This window comes from Neolamprologus multifasciatus, chromosome 2 (genome assembly GCF_963576455.1).
Source record: "Neolamprologus multifasciatus chromosome 2, fNeoMul1.2, whole genome shotgun sequence".
Taxonomy (NCBI): domain Eukaryota; kingdom Metazoa; phylum Chordata; class Actinopteri; order Cichliformes; family Cichlidae; genus Neolamprologus; species Neolamprologus multifasciatus.
Genome location: NC_140440.1, coordinates 19,995,250 through 20,014,360, shown reverse-complemented (window position 1 = coordinate 20,014,360; position 19,111 = coordinate 19,995,250). Strand labels below are relative to the sequence as shown.

At 41.0% G+C, this 19,111-nt stretch overlaps 1 protein-coding gene across 1 annotated transcript; it reads left to right on the top strand.

Annotated features, from left to right (window-relative positions):
- Positions 1-3,751: 3,751 nt before the first annotated feature.
- mtmr7a (myotubularin related protein 7a) lies at positions 3,752-15,774 on the top strand. The gene is given in 17 exon segments (XM_085130560.1): positions 3,752-4,346; positions 4,349-4,383; positions 4,529-4,698; positions 5,247-5,275; positions 5,278-5,399; positions 5,482-5,610; positions 7,542-7,676; positions 9,788-9,814; positions 9,816-9,887; positions 9,889-9,922; positions 11,217-11,326; positions 13,065-13,190; positions 13,519-13,568; positions 13,653-13,853; positions 13,963-14,097; positions 14,244-14,370; positions 15,407-15,774. Coding segments are annotated over 17 exon segments (1,950 nt in total). The 5' UTR covers positions 3,752-4,234; the 3' UTR covers positions 15,743-15,774.
- Positions 15,775-19,111: the final 3,337 nt, after the last annotated feature.

Genomic DNA, 19,111 nt, shown 5'->3' with positions numbered 1-19,111 from the left:
TCTTTGCAGATAGCAGGACTTGTTAACACGGTCCAGTTAACACTACTGTCACCAGGAAATGTTATAGTGAGCAATTATTGGATAAGCCAGGCTGCAATGACAGAGAGCCCAGATTTAAGATAAATGTCTGGGACAGGAGGACACATTTATGTGAAAATGCCAACAGTTACAGGGTTGGAGGATACCACTGATAACTTGAAGTAATGAAAAACAACACATATTTTTTTATGTCAAATAGGAAAACAGCAAAATGAGCAAAGAAAAGTTCAGGGTGGCAAAACCAGTGTGTTAAAATGCTGCTGCTGTAGATCAGATATACTGAGCTGAACGAGCATCACGTGTAGCTCACTGAAAGTCAAAGGAGAAAACTCAGTTAGGCATTTGCTTAGAAGGCCAGAGTGGTTTAGATGCCGAATTTCATAGAATGGCATAAAGCCTCTTTATATTGCTTTTCAAGAACAGTCTGGGGACTCGAGCCCGAAGACTTACTGTTCTTAGTTTGACATGATGCTGTTTTTATGAGCTCCAAAGACCACTGCTGAAGGAAAAGTCACTCGGAGCTCTACTGAAAGTGATTTCCTAGGTCTGTATCTGGGTCACTGTGCACTGTAGACGGTTGTTTTAGTGGGTCACACTCCTGCAGAAAATGTCAAAAATCACAAACGTCCACGCTTAAGTGTTGAATGTGGGTCATGATACAGGACTCAAGCCATCAGATATTTCTTGCAGCATATTGGCAATCGCAAAGCAGATTCTTTTAAGCGTGATCAGCACTATTCAAGTATCATGTTTGAGACGCTCGAGTGAAAATGACTTCCAAAAAAGTGTACCCACAAAGCTGCTATGGTCTTCATAGTGGAATTTCGCAACATTAAATACATATTGGGTGTTTGGCAATTACTACCACTGGACACACATCGATATAAAAACACATAACTTGTTGGATTCTTTCCTCATATGTGCTGGCTCGTCTCTGCTGAAGTGTGACATTAGAAATGAACTTTTTCTTTATATTAATTTAAAAGTTTTGTTTTGTTTTGTTTCAGGGAGAATTTCTCATGCATGAATGCATCAGGAGTCACTAAGTCACAATCCCTCCTGGTTAGTTTTACTGCTTTTATTCTATTTTTCTTTTCTGGTTATTGCCCGGCAACAGATGGGTGCTGCTTTTCACTGGTGTAGCTGGGCTTGCAGATGATAAAAATACAGAAATGCTTGAGTTTTGGTTTGAGTTGCCAAAAACTATAAAGATGTCTGCAGAGCTTGATAAAGTGAAATGGGAGTGGAGGCTCATATAGTCGTCCAGTTTCAAATCATGTGGGGCCCCATCTGTAATTGTACTCATAATAGCTTTAACAATAACTAGCAATCTTGTGCATATTCAACACTTAGACTGAATGCACAGGATTTTATCCTGTCATTCTAATCACCTTATTTTGCACAAATTACATCAGCTTTTGCTTTCCTTTCAGGCTGGTGTCAAGCAAATTACAGTGATGTTTAGAACAAAGAGAGTAGAGGACAGAGTTTAGTGCACAATATTTCCAAATCAAGTATCTATTGTCTCTGTGTAGTAATAAAAACATCTTCATAATGTAGAACGAAGGTAAAAAAGAAACTTGCATATCAGAGCTATTGATAACTAGTCATAATGATTAGAGTATCTAATAAACCTTCAAATATCAAAGCCCCAGGATGTAACTGTGCCTAATTAGACATGTTCTCCTCAGTTCTCTGCCCTGGTCCTTTTTGTTATCGCAATACTTTGTCATTTATTTTTCCAACCTCGTGCAAAGATTTCACACACAGTACCAGCTGGCTCACTGGAACTGGTTCACATCAGTGGAATGCAGTCTTGACATGCCAAAGTGACTGTGGCAACAGAGCTTCACATATACTTCAGTAGGTCTAATCCACCAGAATCACTTAAAACACTTGACAAACAAGAGAAATTCAAACCAGTTTAAGCAGTGCGTGGTCTGTCCCACCAGCAAACTGACTGGATCAACTGGACAGGCCGAGTGTAAATCCTCTCTTAAATTCATGACGACCAATTTACAACATAAACGATCAATTCGATCAAAATGTGCACATTTTCCTTTTAAATAAACTGAAACTGGTAAATGTCATTTCCTTGACCTTTAGTTAATGTTCCCTTAAAGTTCCCAGAAAATGACCGTTACAAACCTTTAAAAATGCAGGATCATTTTCTAAGGAGTATTTTTGCAAAATCTTTTTTTTTTTTGTTCCTGCAGGGAACATTTCCTAAACATTTCCTGAGAATGTTGCTTAAAGGGTCTCTAAAAGTTAAATATCCTTCAGAGAAAGTTTATAGTTCTATAAACGGTCACCTTCAGGAAACATTAAGAAAAATCAGTTTTTGACACCTTGAGAGGATGTTTAGGGAGTCTTCATGAACTGTACATAAAAGATGGACACACTTACAGTGATATCATCTATTTGTTTTGAACTGTGTTCTTTGAAGCCTCAACATTAACATTCTGGCTGCAGCCATGTTGCATTTTCAAAGCCAGAAGGTGAAATGCAAAAGCTTGATTTAGGCTTTTGCAGGAAATCTATGTCCTAATTTATGTAGTAACCATAAACTCTGTTTATCCCTACACCGCAAACTTCCACAACATTCAAGTTGTAAAGTATGTATCGACTCAAAGTGTAGTTAAATTCCTGACAGGTACACATCATGTTACATAAAGGTTGCGGCATTGAGTTAAAAATTCATTTCCAGTTATGGCGTAAGTTATGATTACGTGATAGATGTATAATTTCACAGTAGTTAGGCTAGCAAGCTTGGTTACAAGCAGCATCTATAAACTGCACCAGTGTACCTCACAGGACATTGTATACTTTGTAGTTAGTGAATAAATGATTGGTTTTCACCACACATAAATACATATTGTCAGATAATTCCAGTAAAATGCTCCAAAAAGGGCCTAACGGCACAAACTGGTGTGGAGTATTAGTAGTACCTCTGATTAGTGGGCAGATTCGGCTTATATCAGTCAGTCACTGGGCTACAACTGACTCTGCGCAGGAGACCTCTGCCAATCAGAGTGGCCCATGTGAGCATGGTTTCTTAATGGATGGAAAATTGGGCATTATAACATGGGTTTGTCGCTGAAATGACTGTCATTTTGAACTACACACCAAGTGGTCCTTAGAGGAACTGCAGTTTGTGACACTACTGTGTTGGCTGCATTTTGTTCCCCCTGTTTGGCCATTTAGGAGAATTTTTATTCTAAAAATTCTAAATGTGGTCTTGGGGCAGGTTAAGCAGAACTTATTGTATAGGGTTTGGGAACCTTTTCCACAAACTATGTATTTGTACTATTCAGTACGACTTATTCATGTGAAGGTTCTCAGTCATCCAGTCCAAGCTCTGCAAAGAGCTTGGAAAGAAAATGTTCTGGCTTCCTGCTTCTTCTTGCTTGAAGATGTTTCACCTCTCATCTTCAACTGAAGAAGCTTCTCGGATGAGAAGCTTCAAGCAACTTAAAGAAAGTCAGACACTTTTTCTCTTTTCAAGCTCCTTAGACTATTCAGTATGACCTGAAACCAGTCGCCTGAGTTTGTAAAGTCATCAGGTCAGCATTCAGCTGAGGTTGTCGCCCTCTGTTGGCCTCTAAAGATGAATGATGTTCAGGGCTCGTCTGTGTTGGGGTTCACTTTTCAGACACAAAGCTGTTTCCATCTTTTATCTACTGTCTATGTTTCACAACCGTGACGGTAACAGCACGACACTGAGCGGGCTTTAGGACCATGCGCTGAAGTCAGCTCAGGCAATAGCAATATTATGAGCTGCTTAACCTGAGAGCTACTGACGGACAGCTCCAACCTTATGAGCCAATTTAACGCCTTTTATAACACTGTTGTGCACATGTTCTAGTGCTGGTAGTTTAGCCGTGGCTGGAAGCTTAGCTGCCGATGGAGCACATCCGACTGCCAAAGGTAACCGCGGGTCTGGCTGCAGTGATTTGCTACATTTCCGCACTGTACCGCCACTGGCGCTCCAGCAGCAAAGCGTCATGCGCACTCTAAGATCAAATCTAAAGTCAAATAAATAAGACAAACATCTGTCTCAATCCAAAGGACGCGTGCTGCTGTGTTCGCCACGTTGGCAGTAAAGTCACTGCTTTGAGGATGTGTTTCTCTGTCATCTCACACATATGTGCAGCTGTGTCAAACGCGTGAGATGTGCAGAGGATGAGGCTGTTTGATGCTGTCCTTCCTCCTCCCCCTTCCAGGTGGAGATGTCAAGCTGCTTGACAGAATCTCACACAGAAAGGAGCGGGTGGGCACCCTGTACCTGACTGCCACACACACTATCTTTGTGAGAGCGAGCCGGAGTGCGCAATGAAAACATGGGTAGGGATCACAGCCCGTGATAAGCAGTCTGTTTGAAGAGGAAAAAATGTTAAGCGTGCAGTCACCAGCAGGCTGCAAGACTAACATTTGCAATCCTCCAAAGCACACTTCAGTAAATTTGTTTGTTTTTTAACCTTTGCTTCAGGTACTTCACAGTTTGGTGTGGCAGTGTGGACAAACTGGCTGCAACTTCTTCAGGATTGCCCTCTGCTTATCACTGCAGAACTTCCAGGTTCTTCATTTTATCATTTCTAAAGAGCAGGATGCCACGATATTCAATCTGTCCCTGCAGCGGCTCTCCCAGCCAGGTGAGCTGTGACAATTGGACTGGCTTGGACTGGATTCCTCTTTGAGTTATCTCCTTTTTTTCTTTATGCCAGCATTTCTGTATCACTGTAAATATCCTGCCTCCCTAATCTGTTCATTTGGTCTAGTTGGTCACGGGCGACCGTGGCTCAGGGGGTTTGGAAGCGTATCTGTAACCGGAAAGTTGCCGGTTCGATCCCCGGTTATCTCTGTCCTGTCGTTGTGTCCTTGGGCAAGACACTTTACCCGGTGTTGGCCAGAGGGGCCGATGGTGCGATATAGGCAGCCTCGTTTCTGTCAGTCTGCCGCCAGGGCAGCTGGTGGCTACAACCATAGCTTGCTCCACCAGTGGGAGATGCGAGTAGTGAATGAATAGTGGCATTGTAAAGCACTATTGGGGTAGCTTGACGAAAGCGCTATATAAATCCAATCATTAATTATTATTTCATCTCCTCTGCTTTTGCAACACTTTTGGCCTTTTGGACTGAACTGAAACCAAGTTGAAGGTTGTGCTCATCAGCCTTTAGCTGTCGATTCCCTGTTTTGTCTTTCAGGAGTTATGACGAGCTGTACTGCTTCTCCTATAAGCAAATGTTGATGAGAAGGAGAGACGACAGGAATGGGACTTCTTGGACCTCAAGGCTGATTACAGCAGAATGGGACTCCCAAGCTCTTTGTGGAAACTCTCCCCGGTTAACCAACACTACAAGGTCAGTGAGCTGGCCTTAGATGCACATTCATCCTAATATGGACAGCTATGCCTAAATGTTTATTTGGTCTTTTTTTCTAAAGGTGAGTGACACTTACCCTGCTGACCTGTTTGTACCTGAGAGTGCCACACCACCGGTCATAGTGGGGAGCTCCAAATTCAGAAGCAGGGGCAGATTTCCTGCCCTGTCATACTACTGCAAAGACAATCATGTAAGTTTATTACAGAGTATTTCTCTTTTTATTTTCCATACACTTCCAATCTGCCCCATAGTAGTACAAGGGATATGAAGTGATGCTAACAGAGCTAATATCTCCAGTCCTGCACAACGAAAACATTTTGCAGGAGCTGAGGTAAGAGATTATTTACAGGTATATAAAATAAGTTTTGAATGCTTCACTTGGACCGTTTTAGCCACAAAAGTGAGAAAAGTTGGTCTGTTCTTAAGATGCAAAAGTTCATGTTTCACCAAAAGAGAGAGAGAGAAAAGGGGAAACCGGAAAGAAAAAAAGGCTTTGAAAGTCTCACACCCCAAAGCAAACATGAGTCACTGCTGTCAGGAAATCTTTTCCCATTTCCACGTGAAAGCAGCATCTTCATGATGATTGGCCGGTAGAGAAACAGCACCAGATTCTGTATTTGTCTGAAGTCATGTATTCAGTTTCAGATATCTTAATTAATCCCAAAAAAGCAATAGTGGCGACCTGAGAGCAACTTCCTGACAAAATGTGGTCAAGATGGTTGATAATGTATTTTGCCTTCTTAATAAATACATTCTTAATAAATGTTTTTTAGCAGGGGTAAGATATGACAGGCTGCTGAAGGATTAGGTGAGATATGCTGGGATTGACGTGCTAATCACAGAAGATAAGGAGTGTTTTCAAAGCTTGTTTATGTTAATCTGACGACGTCTGATCATGTCAGGTTTATGAACGTATCCCATCCTGGGAACCTTTCTATAAAACCTGAGACAAACTTACCATTTTAGAGCTGGTAATAATGACACTTTCAACATGTGAATGTATGTTGGGCCAATAGTTGACTACATCTGGGTGTGTCACCTCTGCATCCTGCTCGGGTCACTAAAAGGCGTGCTTGTTTTAACACATGCCCTAAAAAGCAATAAAGAGATGCGCGATTCTCCTTCAACTCCTTCATCTGCTCGTTGGCTTTGATCTACAATTTCAGATCTAGCACAGACTGAAATATTATTGAGGCTCTGCTTTTTCGTATCGCGATGAAAGCAGAGTCTGTGGCAGGTTGGACAAAGAATGGCAAGGACCCGAAATTATTATGTTGCTTCCAGCTGTTTATAGAAGTCTTTCCTATTTTACTAAGATCCATTACTTATATTAAAATGTCCCTGAAACTGACACCAGATCAACTGACAGTAGATGAGCTGAGTTTAAATTTTATTAGTTGTTTCATCTGTTTCAAAAGCTAATAAAACTCACAGTTTTACACAGTACAGTACGTAGACTATCAGCTTCATGTCTGAATGAAGCTTTGACAAACATTTGAATAAAAGTGACCAATTTATGAATCACTTGACTGATGATTCAGCAGGAATGTTATGTATCCCGTGTCTGATATGGTCTTAATACTGTTCCTCTTCTTCAACACGGCCGGGTGTTACAAGGCTGTAAAAAAGAAAGCAAGACAGACGTCCATTTGGTCATTAAATAACAACATGAATCATTACTGTCTCCCTGATCTTGGCTTCATATTGGTGAAAGTCGTATATCTGACACAAGAAAAAGCCAAAGTGCTCATAATTTATCTTATTAATCCATAATTCGACGTTTAGGAGTGCTTTATGTGTGTGAGGTCAGCTTCCCAGGGTTCAAGGTCCTGCTTGTGGAGTTCAGCGCATACAAAAAGCTCCACTTTAGTTCATGTGCCCAAGGGGAGAGCCACACAGTGATCTCTGGCTATTTCCCATGTTGCTATTAAATGTGGAGATATGAGAAACTGTGTGGTTGAATAATTTAAATTGAACATGCAGGGGAAGGAAAAGTACTGTGAATTTCAACTCGTCCTAATTCTCATATATTAGATTGGTTATTGTGCGCGTACACTGAATGTTGTGAACTGATGAGGATGAGTCGCCGTATGAAGCCTAGCTCCTCTTGCTTCCTCGCAGGCTGCCATCTGCCGCAGCAGCCAGCCCCTGTCAGGTTTCAGCGCTCGCTGCCTGGAGGATGAACAGATGCTTGAGGCCATCTTGAGGTCCAATCCCTGCACTGACTTCATGTATGTGGTGGATACCAGGCCTAAGGTGAGCCCTTTGTATCTAAAGGAAAGGCCTGCAAGTGTTTAAAGCATTAACTGTATATTCAGGTGGGATTTATTTTTCCAGACTGTGCGCTGCCGGCTGAAGATCTCACAGCAAACGCTTTGAAAACATCCCAGATCTCTGCTAGGTGTTATATGATCAGTATTGATGGCAATGTTTCTGCAACATATGCGTTTTATGTAATTTGGCCTCTGATAGAGTTTGAACTCAGTAGTTTGCTTTGCTTATAGATCACCATAACTTTGCCTCTACACAGCAAAGCCAGTGCCTCCAGTTTTGAAGAGTTAATTCAATCCAATGAGCATGAAATAACAACTCCCTAAATAGAGACATCCACTGAAATTCATCATTTTCCCTTTCTTTATATCTTATGAAGATCACGTCTCTATAACTCTTTTTGAACCATGGGCAGCACAGTGGCGCAGTGATTAGCACTGTTGCCTCACAAAAAGAAGGTCCTGAATTTGATTCCACCACCTGGCCGGGCTCTTCCTGTGTGGAGTTTGCATGTTGTGCTATTGTGCTATTTGGAATTCCATTAGATCGGCAAATTTCAGTATTTCAAACTGTAAGAATAGTGAGTTTGTATAATTCTCTGATTCCAGACTTCTGCACAACAGCTTAAGTAAAGGGAAACCAGCGAACGGTACGGTAATATGGGGAGATGTACAGTCTAATGCCTGCTTTGCCTTGTTTAGTATTGCAATGCTTCTTGATACTTAGAATGAAAATATCTTACGTGTGCTCTCCGATTAAGTCTCTCATCTGTTATTACCCCAAGAAATATATTTTCATTGACTCTTTATTCTTTATGCCAACACAGAGGATTTTAAAATGTGACCGTGATTATATGTACAAAAGCACAGCCTCACCTGCACATTGCATCTACAGGATCAGTCCTACATTTGTCTCGATCTATTATTGTCTCTCCATTTGCCCTCTATTTGTTTAATATGCATTTTGAGCGACATATCGTGGTGAAAAACAACTCCCAAGGTTCCTCATATTGTTACTGGAGGCCAAGGTGATGCCATTCAGAGTAAGCATCTGGTTAATACCATATTTCTAAGATTTTTAGGGCCGAGTACAATAACCTCAGTTTTATCTTAACCCTGGAGAACCTATGGGGTCAAATTTGACCCCATGGGTTCTCCAGGGTTAAATAAAGAAGCAGAAAATTAGAGGTCATCAAAGTCTTTATGTCTTGAAGACATTCCTTCAGATAACTAATTAGCGTGTGTTATCTGGCTTCATAGATAAATAAAGTTGCCTAAGGGAAGCATGTATAATGGAAACAGAATTGGTCTCAGCACAGAACCCTGTGGAACTCCAAAACTGACCTTAGTGTGTGAGGAGGACTCTTCATTTAAATTAACAAATTAAAGTCTATTAGATAGATGTGATTCAAACTACTACAGCACAGCACCTTTAATACCTGCAGCATCCTCTTATCGTGAGTGGTATATCTACCAATTCTGGTATTCTATGGCAAATGCCAATTGAGCTCCATGGCCTGGACAGTGAGCACAGAGCCCGCTAAAGGAGGGCTCTGTTGGGCCCTCTGGCCTTCCTCGTGATATCTGATGTCTCGTCGGGTTAAGGACCTTCTATGGCCCTGTCCAGCTCTGGAATCTCCTCCATGCTCTTCAGACTTGGCTGCGAGACGTGCCATCGTGGAAGAGTTGGACTCCTCATGTTAGATGCAGTGCATCTAACTAAATGCATAAATTGTGAAAAAATAGTGAATGAAAATGTCTGTGGCTCGCATCTGTAAAATCATTCCTGATGTGGGAGGGGTTTCTCCATTGTTGCCCCTCTAGTGTACCTGTTGTAATTCATTGAATAACACTACCCTTCTTGCTACCCACTGACAGGATCAATATCCCAGAAGTTTAATCAACTTGATCCTATAGTCTGATTCTTCCTTTTTTTAAGTATAATAGGCGGAGGGAAATAAGTTTTAGATACACTATGTTACTATAGTCCAAGTATTTCTACTATAAGTTGTAAAACCAGCGTCTTTCTGACATTACATATTGTTGGGATCTTGAATGACAGCTGGATAAAAAAACTGACAGAATTTTTTTTTCTAGCTGAATGCGATCGCAAACCGAGCTGCCAGGAAAAGGGTATGAAAACGAAGACAACTACTCCAACATCAAATTCCAATTTGTTGGGATCGAGAACATCCATTGTCATGAGGAACAGCCAGCAGAAAATGCTGGAAGGTAATTACTGTGTAATTATCATTTAGCTATAATGACGCTTGAGCTGGTTGTTATTTGCTGTCAAGCTGTCAAAATGTTTCACCACATCATATTTTACACAAACGTCTGGCATTGTCTGTTTAAATTGGCCGCGTCGTCACATTACTAAAGCAGAGCGGGTCCCCCGTGGGGTTTTTTTCATATGCAGTCATGCAGAGTGAACTGTGCTGGAATCCAGGCCTCAAATGAGCCCACAGGAGAATTTCTGGGTATTGTACAGGGGTTTGCTCCTAGACAAGACTTTGAATCCATCGGGTTTTTATTTCAGAGCTATTTTTGGTTCCCGGAGCGGACAGAACCCCGGACATTATCCCCCAAAGAGAGACAGAGGGCGTGAGAATTATGCGATTTCAACCCTGAAAAGTTATAGCTGCTCTCATTTGTGGTTAACTCTTTGCCCAACTAGCAGCACAAGGGAAGTCCTTTAAATGCTGGAGACAGTGCCTGCCCTTTCACGTCTGCCCTCTGCCTTTCCTCTCAATGCCCGGTTGCACACTTCAATAAGATTAAGAAGACCCCCCTCCCGCCTGACAGCAAAGCCTCAAACATCTCTTCTTAGTGCAAGTCCACTGTGCGAAGTGTTACAAAACCTTAGAGGCTAAAATGAACCCGTTCACCTGCTTCTCTGTTATCAGCTCTTACAGGTCGGCAAACTGATGTAGTATCAACATAAAACCCACTTTGTCCACACCTCAGTGAGTAATCTGAGGGTTACAGTTATCTAAAGGTGATTTATGACCATTAGTGTAATGTAGTCTCATCAGCTGAGTTCGATTGAGTTCGTGTCACACTGCCTGTGAGTGAACCTGACGATGGAAAATGTTTGTAAAATAATTTAAATACATTTTACAATGAAACGACACAGTGAGCCTGCAGCCGTTGGCACTAGAGGGAAAAGTTAGTGCATCATTAAAATGAAAAGGATTCATCCTCTGGGGAACCATTACTGTCTGGGCAAATTGATGGCAGTTGAATAAGTGAACTGAAGTGGTTTTATATTGCTCATCCCCAAGTGGCTGTCGCTGGTGTGAACAAAGCCATCGCCAGTGGGAACAAATAACATGAGAAGATAAACAGAATCTGCTTTAAAAAAAAACAAAATATGCTCGGGTGACCCATATGTTGTCTCAGCGTGCACAGATTCCCTGTAAACTTGTCTCTGCTGCTGTCAGTGTTCTGTGAGGTTTTAATAAAGTCCTGCGATCAGGTATGCTCCGTGTTTCCTGACAGTGAGACAGCTGTGTTGTGGTTACAGTGTGTGAGCTGCGCTCCCCCTCCATGTCTGACTTCCTGGAGGGTCTGGAGAGCTCAGGCTGGCTGAAGCACATCAAAGCTGTTTTGGATGCAGGCATCTTCATCGCCAAGGTCAGTCTGGAGGCTAATCCTCACTGTCTGCCTCACCGTTGCCCTCGATATTGGTTTAGGTGTGGGTTTGTTTGTGTTTTGTATCTTCTGTGTGTCTGTGTGAAACCAACATCATCCATCTTTGCAGGGACGATACGAGAAGCCCCTGATGCTTTCCCCCAGATTTACATGAATGAGCCACAACCACTGACAGATGAAGTGGTTATCATATTTATCATCTCATTACAATGTACAGCGGTCCCTCTTTTATCATGGGAGTTACGTTCTAAAAATAACCGGAAATCCACAAAGTAGCCAACTTTATTCTTTACAATTATTATAGACGTTTTAAGGCTGTAAAACCCCTCACTACACAATTTATACACTTTTGTCAGACAGGCATGAACATTTTCACACTTTTCTCTCTAGTTTAAACACTCTCAAAGTTCAAACCTTTGTAGAAAAATAAGTCCAGTATCATAGAATGAAACCAAAGATCAAACCCTGTTTTCAGGTCCAGAACATGGGAATAGAGCAGCTGTGAGAGAATTCAATCAATGGTACAGAAGTGGAGGAAGCAAGAAGAATGAGTTGAGGAAAGTTTGACTTATCTGACTGTTTTGTTTCGCTTAATGCGCCTTATAATCCGTAGCTTCTACCTTCCTTTAGCATGTCCAGAAGTCCACATTTTGTGCGATGGTTAGCATCTTCCTCTGCATTCTGGGTGCTACCACAGGTGTCTTTGATGGTGCAAACGTTTCATCGACATTGTTGTGTTTGTATGGGAGGAAAACTTAGTCACAGTACTTCAGAGCCACACTGCTAGCAATCAAAGATTTATGTAAATTTGACAAGCTGAACGCATTCTGTACTGTACAGGAAGCACAGCACGGAGGAGATTGATTGACAGCAGTCTACAGTCAATCAGGACGCAAAACACAATGCGCTGTAAAAAAAAAAAAGCATCCAAAATTGCACAAAAAAAAAAATCAGTGAAAGGTGAACTGCGTTATAGCGAGGGACCACTGTAATGCAAACTTTGGTATAGCAAACAAAAGCACTACAACATCCCCTGTTGGTTAGTGAACTCGTGTTATGAAGTTCTCAGCAGAGTGGGTTTGTTTTGCATGTTTTAACTAAGAGATGGGCCCGACAGCAAAACTGTGTGCTCATTGGCTAACAGCGTGTGATTGGCACCAAGCATATCCATAGAATGATCAGTGTCAATAAAATTAACTTTATGTCTTATTCAATATTACCTGAAACTTATTACTGAACCTATAAATTTAACAGGAAGATGTTCACTGGGGTCAACAAGACAGCTAGCCGAGGACCGTTTTCCCATAGACTCCTATACAACCACGTTATGATACCATCACGAATGTACACAGAAAGACACACACAGTGAAACTGATACTGTCTGCGCTGCTGCGGCTTTTTAATAATGTTCCAAATTATCCAAGGGAGAAAGGAGTGTCATTAAAGAAATTGTGTGGGTCGTCTAATTAAAACATCATGATTGTACTTTTTTAATAACACGTCTCTCAGGTTCGAGGTAATACAGCTAAAGTTAGTAAAAGGTCAGTATGGGGTACGGGGTTCCTGTGATTAAAACTTATCTGATGACTGGCTGGTTTTCTTCTCACAGCTGCTGTAAAATAGCGTCTGTGTGCAAAGCAGAGGTACGTATAGTGCACAAGTGGAAAATCGCCACATCTAATTTTGGACGTTTTATTTGTCTTTCTGTGTGTGTGTGTAGGCTGTTGCAGAGGAGGGGGTCAGCGTCCTTGTTCACTGTTCAGATGGGTGGGACCGTACTTCTCAGGTGTGTTCAGTGGCCTGTGTGCTGCTGGACCCCTACTACAGGACCCTCAGAGGATTCATGGTACATACTGGAGCTTTTTTAATTTAAGATACAGAGCAGGGTTACTGCTCAGTGGTATCATGTTAATATATCCAAATGCATTCTGGCTTTACATCAAAGGGGGTCATACTAGGCTCACGTTGCTTGTTTGTTTAGTCCAAAGCAATCTTTACTGGCTAACGTGAAATACACCAAGAAAAATAAATAAAACAAAGAAGCCTACTTTTGAGAAATCCCCCTGGAGTCGGGGGGAAAATTACCCCACAAAGTGGGTGTGGAGGTTCAGTCGTTCTTCCCGTGACTCAAAGTCATCTTGCTTGTGTTTTAACACTTTTCTTTCTGCATTTAGGTTCTCATAGAAAAAGACTGGGTCTCATTTGGACACAAGTTCTCCCACAGGTCTGCCTCTGAAACGTGACTTTCATGGCATCTGCTGGATGTGGTTTAAATCTTCTGATTTCATTCCATGCATCTCTTTTCCAGATGCAAACACGTGGTTGGAGACCCCAAAGAGGTGTCTCCCATCATCGATCAGTTGCTGGAGTGCCTGTGGCAGCTGATGGAGCAGTTCCCCTGTGCCTTTGAGTTTAACGAGAGGTTTCTAATCACTATACACAATCACGTCTACTCCTGCCAGTTTGGCAACTTCATTGGAAACAACCAGAGGGAGAGGATAGAGCTGAGGTGAGATTTGAACCTGCAGACACCATGTTAGGAGAAGATTGTCTTTTTGTCTTTCCCCTGACCTTATTCTCATATTTATTTCCCTGTCTTCCATTTGGACTTTACATAGAGTTCATGAGAGGACTCATTCTTTGTGGAGTTATCTATGGGCGAACCGTACAGACTACACCAACCCCCTGTACAGGCCAAACCACAGCCAGACTCAAGGGCTCCTCCGTGCATCAACTTCCCCCTACAGTTTTAAGTAAGTTCTCTCCAACCGCACCAGCTCACACAGCTTCACTTGAACCCTGGTATGTGCACTGTAATCAGGAAGATAATCATTATGTGAAAGGTAAAGACATTCATTGAAATTTTATTCTGGTGATGCATTTCTCTTTTTTTATGGAGATTTTGGAAAGGGCTGTACAACCGTTTTGACCATGGGATGCATCCTCGGCAGTCCGTAGAGGATTATCTACGGGCCATCCAGGAGGAGACACAGCAGCTGGAGGAGCAGCTTTCTTCACACACACAGGTAGGACAGGGCTATGCTGATCTGCCACAAGCTTAAAGCCATTTAAAAAAGGCCATAGGTGTAACAGAAATTGCTGAAAACCTGATGCTGGCTATAATAAAACAATGTTTTGGAGCTTGCTATGTAGCAGCAGAGTAGTCAGAATTCCCATGTTTATTCCTGTGGTCCTACAAACTGTGGTATGCATGTGCAAAGTAATGAAAGGAGGCCTTGTTTGATCACATTTTTTCTTTTACACTGACATATGTTTTGTTTACCTGAGAAGGAGATAACATCAGGGTGACCCGTGGGAGGAAGACAAACTAGCTGAGGTGGTGTGATGCTCAAAGGTCACTGGTTACTTTGGCAACCAGTGACCTAAACTTCGCTGCATGTCACATTCACCCCAACATGGCAGTTATATTCCCTCTTCCAGCAGGATAATGCAGCTCAGCAAATTCCCCAGACCTTCCCAAATTCTCCAGTATGTGCAGCATGCTGAAAAAAACGTAATTCCTTGCGAGTAAATTTAACAACCTGTGCACAAAGAAGCCATCACGCGTGCGACCGTGTCTGCTTTGCGAGCACTGCAGCAGACAACTGTGTTAAATTGAGTTACAGCAAAATTAGCGCTGTTTTAAAAGTTTTTTGTTTAAAATTTGGAAAATGAAGTTTGCCGAATTAACTATCAAAGGATATCGTTTGCTGTGTAGCAGTGGATATACTGAAAACTGGCACAGGATTACTTTAAAGCTGAAGAAATCTTTCAAATCGGATATTCTAGGAAAAGTTTTGGAGCCTTTTTATAACTTCTGACATAAATATTATTCTATGCTAATGTGACGCCAAAGGTTCTGGAGCCTGTCTCTGGATGGGTCGCAACTGTTTTGACAGCATGGGGGAGAGGGGCTGCACTATATTAGGGAGGTGATTTTAATATTGTGGCTGATCACTGTGCATTCATACTACAAGTCAAAGGAAAAAAAGAAAATTCCACCTGGATGTTTTTGTGATTATAGAAAATGACTGTTGTCTTCATTTCTTACATTATCAATAGAAGATTTCTCAGCTGGAGCAGGAGCAGGAGTGCAGTGATTCCTGCAAAGCAGCCGCCTTTGATAAGAGCCCCACGGTTTGGGCTCCTGGTAACAACCTCGGTCTAGCCAACACTCCTCAGGACTACACCGGCGGCTTCATCACCGGCAGCCCCTGTCAGCCTAAAGGACCAGACAGCATCCTCCTGCCAAAGAGCACGAACCAAATAACTGACGCCAGCTTCTCCAATGGCAGCGACCAGGAGTCTGGGATCGCGGACCTGAGCTGCCGTTCGCCTCTCAGCGAGGACAGCACCAGGGATCCGGACTCCGATGAGGCAGCCTACTCGGCTGCCTGAGGACGTGTAGAATTGGCTGGGAGGCGCAATGCTAGCCAGACGTCACCTGAGCGACACTGAACAAACACTACCATTACGTTGATCGTGTGACCCGACTATTGGCCAATTTTAGTGCGGGTCTTATTGGAGTTGCACGATTTGCTTACACTTTTGTTTGCATGCATGGTGGACTTTCCATGTTCCTGCATTCCTTCGTGTTCATAGTTGTTTCCTGTAGCTGACTGCATTTAACCTTGTCTCAGTTAAAGAGTCCAAAGAAAGCTTACATTTTTGGATATTTGAACCCATATTCAACAGAAAGTAGGAGCAAGACTGACTCTCTGCAGTTTACTGTATTTCTAATGATAAGCCACTTAAGTGCTTCTATTCAGTAGATATTTGGCTTTACAATGTAAACACCTTAACAGTGTAAAATGACATGACGTGTGCTCTGAACATAGGCCAGTAATACATGTTAACATTTAATGCTGAAAGAGTGGCAGTGATTCTGATATGCCCAAATGTAGCAGCACTTCAACCCCAAAGAACTATATTTATGACTGAAGTGAACTCACTCTGCAGGCCACAGTGACCTCAGCTGGGGCTGGGAGTCATTACACTCTAATAACCAGCGGTCAGTGGTTTGTTTTCAGCACCTTGCGGTCCACTCCTGAATATTTCAGCATATTATAGGATTTCACGGGGTTTTACTGCCAAGGGACGTAAAAGGAAGCTTTTGAAAAGACAAAGTGATTTAATAAACGTCTGTGCAGTGTGTTTCGACATCAGTGCACGACTGAACTACCGGAGCATGTGAACACACAAACATGGCACTGCTTAGGGCAGCAGATGACCAACAGAGACCCCTTGAGTGTTTGTGTTATCTCAGCTGTCCAACTGGCAGTAAAGCTGCTTGCTATAGTAGTGTAGTACCCATTATTGTTTTGGTGAACTCCTGCTAAGGAACAGTGCAAAGATTACCGGGCAAAGCATGTGAAAATATTTTTGTACTATAACCTATTTTTGTCTCCTCTGACCTCGCTTTAAATGTTTGTTTTGTTGTTGTTTTTTCAGTGTCTAAAATGTCTGAGTCATACCAAATTCTGTCCTTGTATTAAAAAAATACCAGAAAAAAGCCTTAAAGTGTTCTGATGCTGCCCTCATTTGTTCAGTTGGATTAAGATAGGTTTGCAAAAGTGCTCGAAAGGCAAACTTATGTAAATTTAAGTCAGTTTTCTGCCATGTACTTACTTTTTTCTTGTTTTATTTAAGTGGGAATAGAGTCAGATTACAATATCACATTCATAAATGGAGAACAGTGTAAGTAAACTCAGCCACTGCACAAAATGAGAGTCTTTGCTAAAGTGTGCTGTTATTGTTCCATTTGCGTATTCAGGTCACCAGTTCTCCTGATCTAATTTTGCTTCTCTAGTCAGATACTCGAGCAGCTGCCTCATAAATGCACAGTCTGACATTATTTACACAAAGCAGTAAAGCTTAAAACAACAATTTATTTGATGTTTGGACTTAATCACCATAAAACAGATTTGCATTACATCATCAGCAGGTTAAGTAAATGGCAGCAAAGACTGCCCCTCATTTTAGGGATGAATGATGAAGACTTCAATGTCCTTGTTGTTGCTGAACATCTGCACAGCTGTGCTGGCGGGGAGCCAGACCCCGAAGCGCTGCCACCACCAGCAGTCCTGCTCCATGGCTCATTCAGCTGTTTTTATTTATTATGGGTGTGAGTTTTTGGTTTGTCATTGTAGTCTTTACAAAAATGTACAGATTAAACCAAACCTCTACTAAAAACTGAACAGACAGTCGGCTAAGTAAGTAAAGTAAGTCAAATTTTATTTATATAGCACCTTTCAAGACAAAGATCACAAAGTGCTTCATAAAAAATACCGGGGCATTTAAAAAAACAGACAAAAAGTTAACCAAACACAATTCAAAAAAGATGATTTTTAGTTGTTATTTTTTTAAACAACAACAACTCCTGAAGACAGGAGGTAAAGACTGCGGTTGACTGTTGTTGAGGAGATCCTGCTGCTGGAAAAACTCAAACTGCAGACTGAACATGAAAAGAGCACGTTTTAAAAGACTGGGACAAATGGTTGACATATAAAGTGAAGGAAGGACATAAGTAACTTTAATTACTATAAGAGGCAGATTTGGTTCACACTGCAGGCTTAGGACTGTTTATATGTTTATGTATCTATTTTTTAGTTTTAGATAGCCTCCAGTTTTGTTTTGGCGTTTTCCTAATTATCATTATCTTTTTATGTTTAAACAAAGCAAAACAAAGAAAGTTTTAAGAAATTATAATAGGAATAGCAACGCATATTTGTTTACATGATTTATAAAAGGAAAGGGAATAGTAGAGGTGGGAGGATCAATCCAAATACTGATAGTATCTATATCACCGCTGGTGCTGGTATCAGATTAATACTAGCATGATATATATATATATATATATATATATATATATATATATATATATATATATATATATATATATATATATATATATATATATATCAAACATGCACTATGAAAGATGTCTGAATGTTTTTGTGTTGACTGTCATGTCTGTTTTATTTATCACCTACATCACATTTAAACAACAGAGGCTGACCTACAGTGCTTCAAAGACAGGCATATTTACCTTCCAGGTCACCAATAAAATGCAGTTTCAAATACAACAAAAGCTGAATGGTGTTTTTTGTTTTGTTAACTAATTATTGTGACGATTTAGTGACCATTAAAATGTGTTCAAAATTTGCAAACTGGTGATAATTCATTTTCTAAATCATGACACACTGCTCTACCGTCCATAAGCTGCTGGTATAGATTCAAATTAATGTAATACGGAGCCTGTATTTACTTGGTTTCAGATCAATATAAAAATTTGGAGTATTCCATAAGACTAGAATTTAGTTGGTTAAGGTTAAAGTATTCTTAAATGTATGAATGTGATTGGATTAGGAGAATAAAATGCTGCAATATATTTGTCACAATCATAACCAAATTAGTTTTGATTGTGATTCTTTAACTTTCTTTTGTGGTAGAAACCGAACTTTCTTCTGATCATTTTCTAGAATAAACGTTGCTGCTGGGTTGGTCTTATTTTGGTGTTCATACTTTGCTGACAAAAGTAAATAATAATAATAATAATAATAATAATAATAATAATAATAATAATAACATTATTATTGTTGTTGTTGTGTTTTTATTTACTGAAATGACTTTTATTCATGTATTTATTTTCATTATACTGACTGGAGCACTAGCGCATATCTAATATAATAAAAGAAATTTCAGTACAGTTTTCAAGGGCTCTGTGCTTAAGCTATACTTACACACGTATATACGCGTATGACGTTG